Source organism: Gymnoscopelus braueri, assembly GCF_963280865.1.
Source record: "Gymnoscopelus braueri genome assembly, chromosome: 4".
Lineage (NCBI taxonomy): Eukaryota > Metazoa > Chordata > Actinopteri > Myctophiformes > Myctophidae > Gymnoscopelus > Gymnoscopelus braueri.
In genome coordinates, this window is record NC_137605.1 from 28,070,315 (window position 1) to 28,084,111 (window position 13,797).

Here is a 13,797-nt window from a genome sequence, read left to right on the forward strand (position 1 = left end):
CATTACATCATAAAATAAAATTATATATCTATACTATCTCTCTTACGCCTTCTTTGACTGAGGTATTTTGCTCAAATCGACTGCATATACCTGATCACAATGATATACACATTTCACAAACATTCATTTAATGTCACAAAATACAGTACAGTACATAGTGTGTTTATACAGTTCAAAGATCATTTGAAAACAGGTTCAACGGTTTACAGAAACATTACACATGGTAAAACAATAAAACTACCATAGCACCAGTTCAAAGCATGTAGTAATATTCCACATGAGTTTAAAGGCATTAATTGGTCCTCCTTATTGACCTCTTAAGCCTGAGTTATACTTATTTGCGTCTGGGTGTCGTGCACCAAAAATAGCAGATCTGCAAGCTCAATGCGTTGCGCTGCAACGTGTTGTTAGCTTGTAGGTCTGCTATTGTTGCACAAGTATAAAACAGGCATACAGGGCACACTAGTGAGACTTTTTCCTTTCCCCACAGCGAGGGCCAGAGTAAGGAGGGCGACAGCGGCAAGTCTCGGGAGAAATACACTTCCCTCCGTGTAGGCAGGGCCGACTGCATACAGCTACAACAGAGAGAGACAGGGAAAACAATCAGGAAAGTATTGGGTTGATCGTGCACTGTCAAATTCTCAGTGTCAAAGCGGCAACATAGGACACGTTGCTGCAGGATTCGAACCCGGGTCCCCTGCACAGTCAAGTGCTGACATTTCTACCAATGAGCTATTGGAGCCCAACCACCGCAGTTGTGTTAGATGTTTCATACATAGTCTACTCTAATTCAATTGAACTCTGAGAATGTAAAGAATGCCATTGCCTATGAATTGAATACCAAGGCCCTCATTGGAAACAAGTCTGCAAGGACTTTTATGAACGGACCTGTTAGACAAAGTATTTTAAATGTAACTGTGCTGTTTTACATTTTTTGCCTAATAAAATATTCAATCAATCAAAAAATTAAATTAAAGGTTCTATAAGATGACTTCATTTTACTCATTTTTGGGTGTCTGTGTGCTTTCAACCAAAAAAGTTAAATTTTAAGGACGGCAGATCTCACTGAGGAGAGAAGCATGAGAAAACAAGCACAGAAAGAAACAAAACAGTTAAGAACTTTTAAAACCTAATCGTACAAACCCAGTGACAACTCTAAAGAGATGAGAACTCATAAACTCGTTTTATCGCACCTGGAAAAATAATAAGCGGAGGGACGGTTTGCCTTATATGGTAGGTGGCAGATTTATCATTCAGTGCAAAAGCAGAAACCATCTGGCCTCATCTTAACTTGTTGACAGGCTGATTACTGCAGTATTATTTAGCACAATTTAAACAAAAGCACAGGAGTGTGTGTGTGTGTGTGTGTGTGTGTGTGTGTGTGTGTGTGTGTGTGTGTGTGTGTGTGTGTGTGTGTGTGTGTGTGTGTGTGTGTGTGCGTGTGCGTGCGCATGCGTGCGAGAAAAAGCGAAAAAGAAGGACAGACAGACTGACCAGTATGGCAGGCTCCACCAAGCCACCCTTCTGGACAGCTGCAGATTCCTGGGGCAACACAGGTTCCTCCATTCCTACACCCTTGGGGACAGATAGCTGGGAAACGGACCACAGTAACGCATTCACAACATACCAGCTACAGTATAAATCACCATTCGCAAGAAAACATTCTATAGGAGTATAGGCTATAAATCCCATTCATGATTACTGGATTGACTGTTACAGATGATACTCCACATGGCAGGAACTTAGAATTGGAAAGGCAATAGTCTTCAGCTCAGTTAGATAAGGGAGCTGAACCACCTTAGCCTGAATTATACTTTGTTGTACGATGGTGTCTCAAGGGGAAAATAGCCACTCTACAAGCTCACAATGCGTCACATCACATTGTGAGGTTGTAGATCTGCTATTTTCGCCTATAATCACACACCCAAAATAGGGAAGCCCGGTTGAAAGTGGTCAAAGTCAGCAAGCCAACTTTTGATGAATAGCTCCAGCTGAGACAGTTCATTTGGGGACTTTGACCTTTGGTGCTAATAGGGTACTTAAGGCTATAAACAGACCTTCTTGACACTTGGAGCCAGACCAGCTTGATGGACAGATGCACTTGGCCACTCCGTTGACAGCAATGCATTCCCCTCCATTCCAGCATCCACCAACACACGTCACTGACAACACAGCAGTGGAATCACTGAGACTTTGATTTAACCTGTGCCTCATTGTGAATGATGTGATTGATCGAAGAATTGATCATTTAATTGTGGCAAATTTGGAAATTCAGGAAATCTATATAATCAACTTTACAAAAAACAGAAACACAAAGCATACAAGCTTTGCAATACAGTTTTGTCTATTGTCTTTGTAAATAAAAAGTAAACAATACATATACCATAATAAAGTGAATTTCTTAACTCCTATAGGCTGCTGGTCAGTTTATTCAAACATTCCATACAAGTCGCAAACACAACACCTACCTTTATGGCAATATTTCCCTCCAAATCCATGGGGACATCTGCATTTCCCTGGACGAAGACACTCTCCTCCATTCTTACATTTTGGATAACAATTAGCTGCATTCAACACAAGAACATTCAATTCCATTCAACACATACATATTAAAGTTATGGTCTACTCTGTGTTAACTGTATGTATCAATTATCACTTCTACACTGCCATAAAAAATAATCACACTGACAGATAACTGCATGGTCATTAGCTTATTCCGTAAAAGCTGTTCTCAATGTGGGGCCCGGGCAGCCCCAGGGGTCCTTGAGGGGATTCTAGGGGTTATCCAGTTAAATGAGTTATCTTCACCATTATTACATGTACAATTAAGTACAATTAGAAAACGTACAATAATTTGATAAGAGTTTCACAGTTATTATTTCTATACAATTTGCCTATCTAAGACAGTGAGGATATCTGCACCAAATTACAAACTATCAGACCAAACCATGTATAACACTATTAAATGTTCTTAGATTGGGGTCCCAGACAGAGAGTAGCCTACAAAATAAAATTAATAAATATATTATCCGTGGCCTAATGCATAATTAAACTGGGGATCCTTGACATTAAAAAGGTTGGAAAATAAACAAAAGGTTGTAACATCACCATACTGGCAGGTATCCCCTTCATAACCTCTGTTGCAGAAGCAGGTGTCGTTGCGGATGCACACTCCTGCGTGTCTGCACGGCGGATCACAGCGCGCTGCGGGATCAAACACGAAGCCCACCGCGACTCCTCGAGGCGCGTCGGAGCCGCGCGCTGCGCACATCATGCCCGGGAACGCCACCGCCAGCAAGAGCAGCAGCCACCTCGTCCTACTGCTCAACGCCGTGGAGGAAGGAAATGAAAGACCCATGTTAACTAGTAATTAAAAAAGGGTTTTTCGAGACTTTTTGACTCCAACTCTGGAAGAAGATGGAAGTAAAAGAAGAAGAAGAAGCGACGTGAAAGTCTCCAAACAACCACCTCTCCTCCCCCTCGCCCCTGGTGCTACTAGGACAGATAGAATCTACAAACAAGGTTAGTGGAGGCTGTCAGCCCAGCAGGGGAGGAGTGCTCTGCTTGCTTCTGGGGGCTGGCCTGAGGAAGATGTACTGTTAGACTACTGCTTACCAAAAAGAACAGCATCAACAGATCCAAGCCTATTGTTAAGTGTTTTGATAGTGGTTCTAGCAGCAGTGTAGCTGTGCTAATAGTGCAAAAAAAATGTGGAAGTTTATGCAGTGATTCTCAAGCTTTTTTAATTCAACTATACAGCTAGAAAAAGTGCTCATCGGAGCACAGGTCTCCGCCAGGTCAGGTAGGTTATTTATTGTGGCCTCCTGGTGGCGCTATAATAGGCCAATGTGAAAAGGGTTGCATTTCTTCCTCGGTCTAGTGGGAATGGACGTGCAAAGTTTCACTGCAATCGCACGCTGCATTCATGATTTGAGGCATTTTGTTCAAAACGAGCCACTCCTGCAAACTTTAGATGGCAATCTTGGCCAATCAGGATGGAATATTAAAAATGGGACAGATCTGTCTTGATCACATGACTATAGAGATACTGTGTACCAATTTGCATGCAATTTAGATAAATATGATTTACATAAGTCGGCATCCTGGTGGCGCTATAAAAGGCAGATGTGAAAAATGCAGTTATGGGTAGTGCTGGATGACTGCCTGACCCTGAGGAAAGACCACTCCATTCTGGTCGAAGAATGTGATCAGAATGACCTTGATCTTTGATTTGGACATGCGCCTTCTTGGATCTGGGTGAAGTTGTGGTCTTATGTTCCACTGCAGGCTCTGTCTCTTGGTTTCTGGGTCGTACCGGAAGGGCTAGGGTTATGGTTAACCTTAACCCTAGTCTAACCCTAACACTAACCCAACTTGACCAGGAATTTCAAGTTGATGCTTTGCTCCATGTTTGTGCCAACTCCAGTTCCGTGATGGAGGGTAACCGCAGTATAATTAAGGTACACAACAGCCTGGAACAGAAGCACAGAGTGAGAGAAGTGAACAATATTATAGCAGAATAGTGGTGACATGTTGCGCAACACAGTGACATAAGTGGTTACTCAATTAGCTTTGAGTCATGAGCGTGACTGCCACAGTCCTGCTGTAACTTTTCTGACACACCTCGTATTTACTTCAAGAGGAATAATTGCAATGCAATAATATCTACCTCAATTCATGTACGTTACGTATTGGCTATAGCATGGTAAGCCAATATCTTGAGTTGACATGATTTCCTTTATGATGGCGGTCCATATAGAGTAGCTAGTAGTAGGCTACATCTGGAAAAGCCATTTCCTTATGCCTGGAGAGAGGAAACTATATGATCTATGGGGCAAAGGGAATGTCTTCTGTAATGGTATTAACACACAACCAAATGCATCTAGGATGCTGCTCTCATCTTGATCTCTTGGCCCGTCAACAATTGAAATAATTGTTACTTCCATATAGTGTAGTTTGGCTTTTGTTGATACGTTTAGCCATTTTCAACCACTAGACTAGAACATGCATTGTGTATTTTTTATTTATGGACATGTCGACAATTTTTTGACGGTTGGAAATTACCCAATTCAATTGGGCCAATTGGCTACTCACGAAGGCACAGTCAGTTGCCATACAAGAACTAAGGATAAATGCAGAATCCAGTCTTGGCTAACTACCGGTTCAGAAACCACTTCCTCACTCAGCTCTTTTCATGGGGGCGTGGGATGTGGGAGAAATAAATGTATTCGCACATACTAACATTAACCCTCCTCTGTACCAAAACAGTGACATTCTATCTTCCAGGGAAATGGTGGTCTCAGATTGAATTAGTGCAGTATTGTGGTCCTGCATTTTGTCTGCAGTGCACCTGGTAAATCGGACTGGATAGGCTCCAAAGCCCCTGACCTGAATCCTACAAAGGAAGTGAACTGGTGTTCTTAATGAGTATAACAGATGTGAACATACCGGTACTCACTGGAGACCTGTTTCTAGCAGTGCAGACTTGAGTGCCTGGTCTGGAAGCCAACTGAGTAGCACAGTGACATACATCCAGCACTGTCTAGAAGACGGATGAGGTCATGATGAAGGACAAAGAAAAGGAGTTTTTCAACAAATGTAAATAATAGATATACCTACAGATTTAAGTTTAACAAATAATAATATACACAATGTACTGTTAAAAGTTAACTTATACTTCGCTTAAGAGGTGTTTGTGTTGAATGAAGGCATTGACAGTGGTAATGCTAGTGATATCTTTTGTGTAAAAACGTTTTGTTTTTTGTTTTTCTTTTGTTAAAGTTAAAGCTCTATTTCGATCAGAGACATGTCTCCCCATCCCTACAGCTCTTTTGTAAACAGAAAATATTTTTTTTAGATAGGATACCAATTTTATCCAATCACGATCACGCGTGAGAACCTCACAAAGTTCAGTTCAGTGCTAATTTTATAGTGTTGGTACCAATTTTATCTATTTATTTTGTTTCATCACTTTCCAATATCACTTGTTTATCCTATGTCCTGTATAAGTTATCTCTTCTGATTGGATCAAATTGTTATCCCAACCTGAAAATGTATTTTGTTTACTAAACAATCACTATACTCTATCGGAATATAGAAATGTGATCTCTTTAAGGGTCAACATTTGATGGAAATGCATGGATTATGGCTTTTGAAATAATAATGTTTGTGTGTGTGTGCTTACACAAATATACAAACAACTGGTGTCATCAAATAGATTTCTTGACAACTCAGCACCACCCAGTGTGTGCAACCTGTAGTGCAGCCCTCTACAGTTAACTCAACAAAATAAGCCAAAAATGTCAATCAGTTGTGATTTTATTTTTAGCTTTGTGCATGAAAACTACACCACTGTGTAGATGATTGGCAGTGATGTACAGTATTCACATTTACATGAACAAAATTATTTCATGGATTTGGTTGAAAAAAGCAGGTCAGGCTTCTCATGATTACTGTGAAGATATGGTCTTCACCGTTACAAATACAAGCAGACGGGCACTTTGTAATTTCCAGTGTCATGTTTTAGTCTTTACTCATTCCCACGTATACTGCAGTATTGTTCACTGCCAACAATCCCACTGTTAAACTGGGAAGGGCAACCTTGCACTTCTTACAGTCACGAGTCTCAGTTCACATGATCTCCCCCAGATCTTCTCCTGCTGAACAGGCACGCTGACCAGCCAGCAGGGATCTCTAACGCAGTGACAAGGACATGATCCCTCTGCCTTTTTTATGAAGTTATACAAACTGTACATGGGCAATGGTATATGATCACACATTTGATGTAGTTCTGTACAGCACTGGTTCTCAAGCCTTTTCATGTCAAAGACCCCCAAACTGATATGTATTTGGCCGTGAACCCCCATCTGAAAATATCTTCTGCCAGGGACCCCCAGACGAGAATATTTCTGTTAATTTTATTATTCCAAATTTTACACTATTTTTGAATTGCTGAAGTATAAAATGGGTACAAGTGGCTTAACCGATTGTGATGCTATATTTAACTAATTTTGCTGGGGACCCCCTAGAACCTCCTCAAGGACCCCACTTTGAGAATGACTGCTGTACAGAACATGTGCAATGCAATTTGCAAACTCTAAAAAATACAGTATATAGTGCATGAATACTTATCACACTGCATTATAGTGTGAAACGTATTTCCAAGACTAAAGGATACCCATCTAATCTATACATGATACGGCAAAGATTTTGAATTAAAACAATATTACAATGACACCACACAAAAAAAAATCTATCCCAAGAACATGTTGCAACGTTAGAGATCTGTGTTCTAACATACTTTGCTGTAAGCTAGGAAGACAATGCAAGACACACTATTAGTAATATATGGATTTACATACAGCAACCACACTCCCATGTTTCCAAAACAAGAAATGCACTCCCTTTTAAACTTAAAAAGCAAAAGACACTTGTGTCATCAAATGCACCCATTGTTGCAACGGCTGTAGTAGCCATACTGGAGGCGTCAAGTAGGGATGTACGATTAATTGGTCATCATATCGGTATCGGTTGATATACTTAAAATGCAATATTGGTAAAATTGGTATTGACAAAATAATCCCGATATTTTTTGCCAGTATTTTATTTTATATTTATGTTTGAATGTGGAGCTGAAAAGGCCTTTTGTGATGACTGAAGGCTACAGATTCAATTCATGTTTTCTGGGGAAGCTATCAAAAGTATAACTGTAGAACAAATGAAAGCAAAGAAGTAGGTAAAAGTATAAATAAATTGTTTTAACTAATATGCGCATCAATAGGCCTAATACATCAGGTAATAAGAATGATAGTTTTTTAGTCATCTGCACCCAGAATCAGTTACTGTTTAACAGAGATACTGGTAACTTGTATTGCAATTTTCTGACCATGCATTTAACTGGTTATTCAATATCGTCCATCCCTAGTCAAGTGGGCGTGTCAAAACCTGTTGACGCGTCTTTCCGAGCTCAGTTCTATTTTGAAACATCAACGCACAGCATAACCCAAAGCAGAAAACGTAAAAAAAAGAAAGAAAACAAAATCCTTTTTGAAAAAGTTCATGCTACTCGTGTAGCATGAACGTAATGCTAGCATTCACAGTAGTCACGTTTTCTTTTGTCATCCAAATATGTATGATATGTAAACCCAAAATAGGTTGAATAAAGATTACAGAACTCTGAACAAATAAAATATAACAAATTAAATACATAAAACTAGATTTCCCTAGACAGAATGAAGAAACGTCTTTCTAGGAAACAAAGTGAAAAGCAGAGTATTTGTGTATTGGGAAAAGGTAATAAAGTGATGTTAGGAACTCATCAGTGGTTTTATTAACTTGGTCAAAGGGGTTCTGTCATTGCCATCATGTATCTAGGATGGCATTTTCCCTTAGAAGGGATTAAAAGTGGTCTATGGTCAGTGGCATAATGTACATGCCACCTACAGTACCTGGTACAATACTGAATTAACATTCTTTCCTTTTTGATCATCACATTCCCAAGATAAAGTGCATCACATCTGAACATTTTGTTTACAGTGACTTAAACAATTAAGGAGTGTCACTTCTATCAAAAGTAAATGGCCATTAGTAAAATAACTCCTCCTAATTGTTAAATTATATATATTTGCTGCACATTGACGCCAGAATGGGAATAGTCTCCTAACAAATGCTGAGTAATATCGCAAGGAACCAACCAAAAAACAACAATGTGGCTGGTAAATTTTTTAAACCTGAAATCCACAAGCAGCTGTACTTCATGTTAGAAAGTACATTTTCTACCCTGGTTGGCACTTAATTACACTATCACTAAGACAGGATTTCCTAAGTTTTTTCAGTGGAATCCAGCTTAGTAGGGCCCTACAGAAATCTCACTCAAAGCCTTTAAGCATTAGGCTGTCACTATCCTCATTAGTACACCTTCACATGGCCATGCAGTGACGTTGTGTTTCCCCCACAATCCACATACTGGTACATCTCCTGGGAAACTTGCTCTGCATGGCCGAAGTAGGATGTCGTCACCGTCACCCTGTGAAACAATAAACATCTCAGCAATAACAAATAACAATAGTTTGAGTGATACTACAGGGACGATGACATCTTTTTGTAGGCCAACCCCAAAGGCACCCCTGTGAAGAGTTCCCAGTGCAGATTTGGTTTGGCACAAATTTAAGAAAAGAGGCTCTGCAGCAAACAAAGGCCTACAGTATATTATTCACACGTTTTGTTCAACAAGATAATCTCCACAAATCAAAACGATTTTTGGGGGTTTTCATATACTGTACTTCACAATTTAGTCATTGCCAATTACCCCCATGTGTACAGTCTTTCTTTCACCTAGCGCCTTTCATCTGATAGTGAGGAGTTTTGCCTGGAGAACGCGTGCGGAGGAACACACTCCCTCCCAGTTCTGCTCACTGCTGAACAGGCACTCAGACCAACCTGTAGAAGTTGCTAGAGCAGCAACATACATCACTCTCCCATGCTGACTTCCCACCCACCAACAAAGCCAATTGAGTTTGCTTGAGCGCCCGGCCTGTAAGGCACCCTGGACAAATCAAACCCCAGTCTCCACGTGGTGGGCAGGAACTATACCTCTGTGCCACCCAGATGCCTCTATAGATAAATATTTGCGTAGCATATGAAGCCATACTTACTGCATCATGACTACAATGTTGTGCACTTTAATGGACTGCAGGGTACAGTAGTCGCTGCAAGGCAAGAAGAGGTTGTTTGAGATTTCTAACACTATGATTAAGGCATAATGCCAGTTTTATTGTGTTATTGATCTGTGTTTATGCACCTTCTTTCATGAGATACTTACAACATATAGCTCATCTCATCAGCAATTGTGGTTGGAACCATATAATCAACCTGGAAAACAGATATAAAGTCAAGGCATACATGACTAGGTCAACAGTACGCTTTTATTATAATGATATCTTGAACTGTGTTCATTGATGCTCCTGTAAGTGCTTGACTCACAGGGCAACAGTCCAAGAATGGACCTTTTTCACAGCAGCCATTTTTATGGGTAAAAACACAGCTTAAGTTATTAACATTAATTGTGAGTGTGTTTCATTTAGGTTGTACTGTGTCAGCATGGATAAGCAATGTACAGTACTTAAAACACACCCACAATTAATGTTACCTTCAGATGCGTTGTTGACCTGTCGAAATGTCAGCTGCGCCTGATAAGTGGTCCATTAGGGTGGTGTTTTATGTTTGACTCCAGGACATTAGGCCTTATCAGTGACTTATTTGATTTTCAATTCAATATATGTTTGTCACATGGAAATTCTGAGTACCTGTTCCCTACCCACTAGTTTGTATTAGTTTGGAAGAAACAATGTACGTGGAACAATAAACTGCTATTTTAGTTATTATAGTGTAGCTCATCTACTGTACATGTGTACAAAGAAGAATGTTAGGACCAACCTGCTGTTTATCCAGAGGTACAATTAACGTCACGTTGTTGTTCTTGGCCTTGCCAATCACCGTCTTGGAGAACTGGACTTGTGCGGTGATGTTGGTCACTGATATGGCATAGTAGTTGTTATTGGTGATGTTCAGGGTGTTCTATCGGAAAGAAGAAAGACTGTTAAACTCTAGAACACTAGAATCCTGGTTTGACAAACAGCAGGGGGATGACCATGCAGTCTTACTGTGATGTTAAGGTAGACAATCCGTCTGTTTTGGTCGTAGGAGACGAAGGCCGACTTCACTCCCACATAGGAGACGTCAATAGAACGAGGGAAAAGGAAGAAAACAGCCAGGCCAGACAGCAGCAGGCAAAGGCCAACTGATATCGAGACATACAGCTTTCTGTGGTTTAAAGAAAAACAGAAGTATGACACGCAAACCACTTTAGTTTAGGGAAGTACTATGGGCTAATTTTGACTCAATATCGGGGAGTATCATCCTCCAGGGAAAACAGTGCCACCTCCGCTTATAAAACTATTTTCAGCACAAAATAATAAATCATGCTAATTTTGATATGGTACATTATGCTATTATGCTGAGACTTACGTTCTGCTTGGCCTAAGCCTCTGGTCACTGTATGGAATAAGAGCAACGAGCTGGTTCTCTTGACCTGTTGGAACAACAACACAGTACGAGGCTATTGACAAGTCCTGTACACACCAAAAAGTAAATAGTGTGTTCCAATGTGCAGATCTTATTTTGAACAGACTTTTTAAAAAGGTTGTTTTTTTGGAATGTTGCACTTTGCACTTAGTAGTAATCATAGTTGTAGCTACACGGCAAAATCAATGTGTCATTAAACTCTAGAGTTGAATTAACACATTTTGCAGTGTGATAGTGGTAATAATAGTCACAGCTCAAGTAATTAGGTACACATTTTAATTATTATTATTAGCATTTAAGTCTCACCTCTTGGGATTCTGCCTGTGCCTTGGCATGTAGGACATGTTACACTGTCCTTTCCGGTGAACTCCACATAGGGGAACTGAGAGACATCTCGATGCCTATCTTCCTCGCTCTCTGCATCTGTTCCATCGTCAGTGGTCAGACTTTCCTGGTCTTTCTGCTTGGCGAACAGGGAGTGTGCCTTGCCCATACCGAGAGCTGTCTGCTGAACAAACAGTAATGATAGCTTTGAGCAGCTTAATGGGTGCAGTCCAACATGCTAATTTGGACAGCAAGTCACATTTTAATGTGAAATTTGACATGTATAGATGGCTGGAATACTCTGCCTGAAAGAATATGCTGCTGTTTGTGTATGAATTCATTTATATGTGAGCCTACAATACAAAGTTGGACAGTTTCATTAAAAAAAGAGAGAAAAGAAATGTGTCATGATGCCTCATAATATTTATGGACACAGAACGAAATGCATGTTACAAACCATATTTTGATGACAATTTGACAATGTAGCAAAAACATGAAGCTATAATTCAAGCTTGATGACATATTTAAAGATCGTTGTGATTATACAATTCGTCATTAAAATAGTAGTAGCTAGCCGCAGCTTTGTTATTTAAACCCCTGCCCTGTCAGCTTAATGTTTACGTTTTCGCTCGGTCTATACTAGACTGGGATCAATTCGCTTAGCCGATTGTGGATCCGGTCTACAGCGGATATGGAAACGGTACGTGTGCATGCGTTCGTGCGTGCAAATTACCGGATACAGTAGGCGGCCTGTAGACCGGATCAGAGCACTGGCAAGTAAATAGCAACCAGGCTTTCCACAGGTGCTGCCGAAAGCCTGGTGATGTGAGGTTAGTCCATACGTTGCGCCAACTTGCGCGGCCATACTCAGACATGTCTCCAATAAGTACACCATGTACCTCCCGAAAGGAAATCCTCAATGAGTCTAGATTTCGCTGCTAACCACAATATTCCGCACACACACACGTCGTACAATGTGCACCAACATTTCCACGCTTTAATGTGGTCATATTATTCTGTTAAAGTACTGTGCGTGATAGCGTTGCATTAGTGCAATCAATGTTGCTCGACCACGTTGAACTCTGCATTGTACACAGTCTCATGATGCGTATGCAGTTTGTTCCCCCTGCAAATAAACAACATATTTTAATCTGTTGCCTTACCTTCTTGAATTTTTATTCACAATCGCGTGTCATCCGCTTCAAAGGTGTTGTTTACTATCGAGGACACAACAACAGTATCTGGTAACTTAACAGAACGCCCCTCTGCTCTCCTCATTGGACAGACGAAAACGATGCCGACCGGCGGAGTATGTCTGGATCCTAGAGCCCGTAGGGACGGTAGGTCGCACTGTGATTGGCTGGTTGGTTGTCAGGCAACTGTCATAATTGTCTACTCACGACTAGAGCGACAACTAAGCTCTGACTGCTTTAAACTAGTTTTTAGAGTATTCCCAAAGCCTCACCTCTACCAGCTGCAACATTAACGTGATATATATTAAGTTGCATAACTAATTACAACATAGGCCTGCCATTGTGCAGCTACCTTTTGCACCTTAAATCTAACCTCATGTACTTGCTGTTTATAGATGTAGATATCTTTCATTTAGATTGTTTGAAAACAAGATGATGGAGCTTGCAAGAAAACAAATTTCACTTACCAATTCACATCTGTAAGCCTGTGATGTGATTCTGATTCAATTGAATATATGATTGTCAATTAATATTTTTTTTGCATAATAGTTTTACAGTCGGTACTGTAAGTATATTTTGAAGCCTATACTTTTGTACTTTTACTCAAGTACAATGGTGTGTGGTATTGCTAATTTTACCAGCTACATCTTTCACCAATCTGACTGAAAAATCTGACTACATCTCTCACCAAGTGACACTGTGCACTGCAGGTGCATTCTCCTTTAAGGTGTGTGATAATATGTTTTGGCCCAGTCTGCCACAGTCAGTTCTTCTATTGTTTTCCTAACCTGTGTCAGTGTATTGCTAAACTTCACAAGTAAAGTGGCTATGGCTAGTCTCTTGAGAAAGAAGAATGTTGTAATCGGACAGAGATCTACAGTACTTTACTCTTAATCATTGTAATGAACCTTTCTTACTGCCAGTATCTTTATCAACCACATGATGGCAGTGTACTGCCAGATATTCATTTGTGGTACCAGTAAATAGTAGGATGTAGAACTCTTGAACAACAATAATAAAGTGTCAGAGAGCAAACAACAATATCCCAACAACAACAAAATGTCTACTAAAATGGCAATCTCAAATGCTTTTGCCCCAACTGTGCTTTGACCTGGGTAGCAGGCTATTTTTTATCTTTTATTCAGTTAGAAAGCATTTACTAGTGGCAGTGTGAGATAAGTTGTGAGTCAATGGAATG

General features: G+C 40.3%; 2 protein-coding genes across 4 annotated transcripts; both read right to left on the reverse strand.

Annotated features, from left to right (window-relative positions):
* Positions 1–156: 156 nt before the first annotated feature.
* Positions 157–3,481, reverse strand: seraf (Schwann cell-specific EGF-like repeat autocrine factor). The gene is made up of 5 exons (XM_080426345.1): positions 3,109–3,481; positions 2,469–2,564; positions 2,058–2,162; positions 1,495–1,590; positions 157–575 (listed from the first exon to the last, which is right to left on the reverse strand). Exons 1-5 carry the CDS (start codon positions 3,356–3,358, stop codon positions 463–465), a joined length of 660 nt encoding a protein of 219 aa, XP_080282471.1. The 5' UTR covers positions 3,359–3,481; the 3' UTR covers positions 157–462.
* Positions 3,482–6,300: 2,819 nt separating this feature from the next.
* On the reverse strand, positions 6,301–12,695 carry tmem106ba (transmembrane protein 106Ba). 3 transcript variants are annotated; one of them, XM_080427739.1, is made up of 8 exons: positions 12,570–12,695; positions 11,389–11,590; positions 11,026–11,089; positions 10,662–10,821; positions 10,435–10,575; positions 9,821–9,870; positions 9,654–9,707; positions 6,301–9,025 (listed from the first exon to the last, which is right to left on the reverse strand). In XM_080427739.1, the coding sequence occupies exons 2-8, from the start codon at positions 11,573–11,575 to the stop codon at positions 8,908–8,910; spliced, it is 774 nt and encodes a 257-aa protein (XP_080283865.1). In that variant the 5' UTR covers positions 11,576–11,590; positions 12,570–12,695; the 3' UTR covers positions 6,301–8,907. The 3 variants fall into 3 exon arrangements, with proteins under 3 accessions (XP_080283865.1, XP_080283867.1, XP_080283866.1); XM_080427741.1 differs by having other exon boundaries at positions 11,389–11,583; positions 12,570–12,683; XM_080427740.1 differs by having other exon boundaries at positions 11,389–11,587; positions 12,570–12,647.
* Positions 12,696–13,797: the final 1,102 nt, after the last annotated feature.

What these genes read in the sequence shown, in the direction of transcription:
- seraf (XM_080426345.1), bottom strand. Translation starts at nt 3,358, where the DNA reads ATGGGTCTTTCATTTCCTTCCTCCACGGCGTTGAGCAGTAGGACGAGG. An exon ending in AGGGAAATATTGCCATAAAG is followed by an intron (nt 2,163 to 2,468) that starts GTAGGTGTTGTG and finishes CTGTGTTGTCAG; the next exon opens with TGACGTGTGTTGGTGGATGC. An exon ending in TGGCTCCAAGTGTCAAGAAG is followed by an intron (nt 1,591 to 2,057) that starts GTCTGTTTATAG and finishes TCCGTTTCCCAG; the next exon opens with CTATCTGTCCCCAAGGGTGT.
- tmem106ba (XM_080427739.1), bottom strand. Translation starts at nt 11,575, where the DNA reads ATGGGCAAGGCACACTCCCTGTTCGCCAAGCAGAAAGACCAGGAAAGT. An exon ending in TTGTCTACCTTAACATCACA is followed by an intron (nt 10,576 to 10,661) that starts GTAAGACTGCAT and finishes TCTTTCCGATAG; the next exon opens with AACACCCTGAACATCACCAA. An exon ending in TACCTCTGGATAAACAGCAG is followed by an intron (nt 9,871 to 10,434) that starts GTTGGTCCTAAC and finishes TCTGTTTTCCAG; the next exon opens with GTTGATTATATGGTTCCAAC.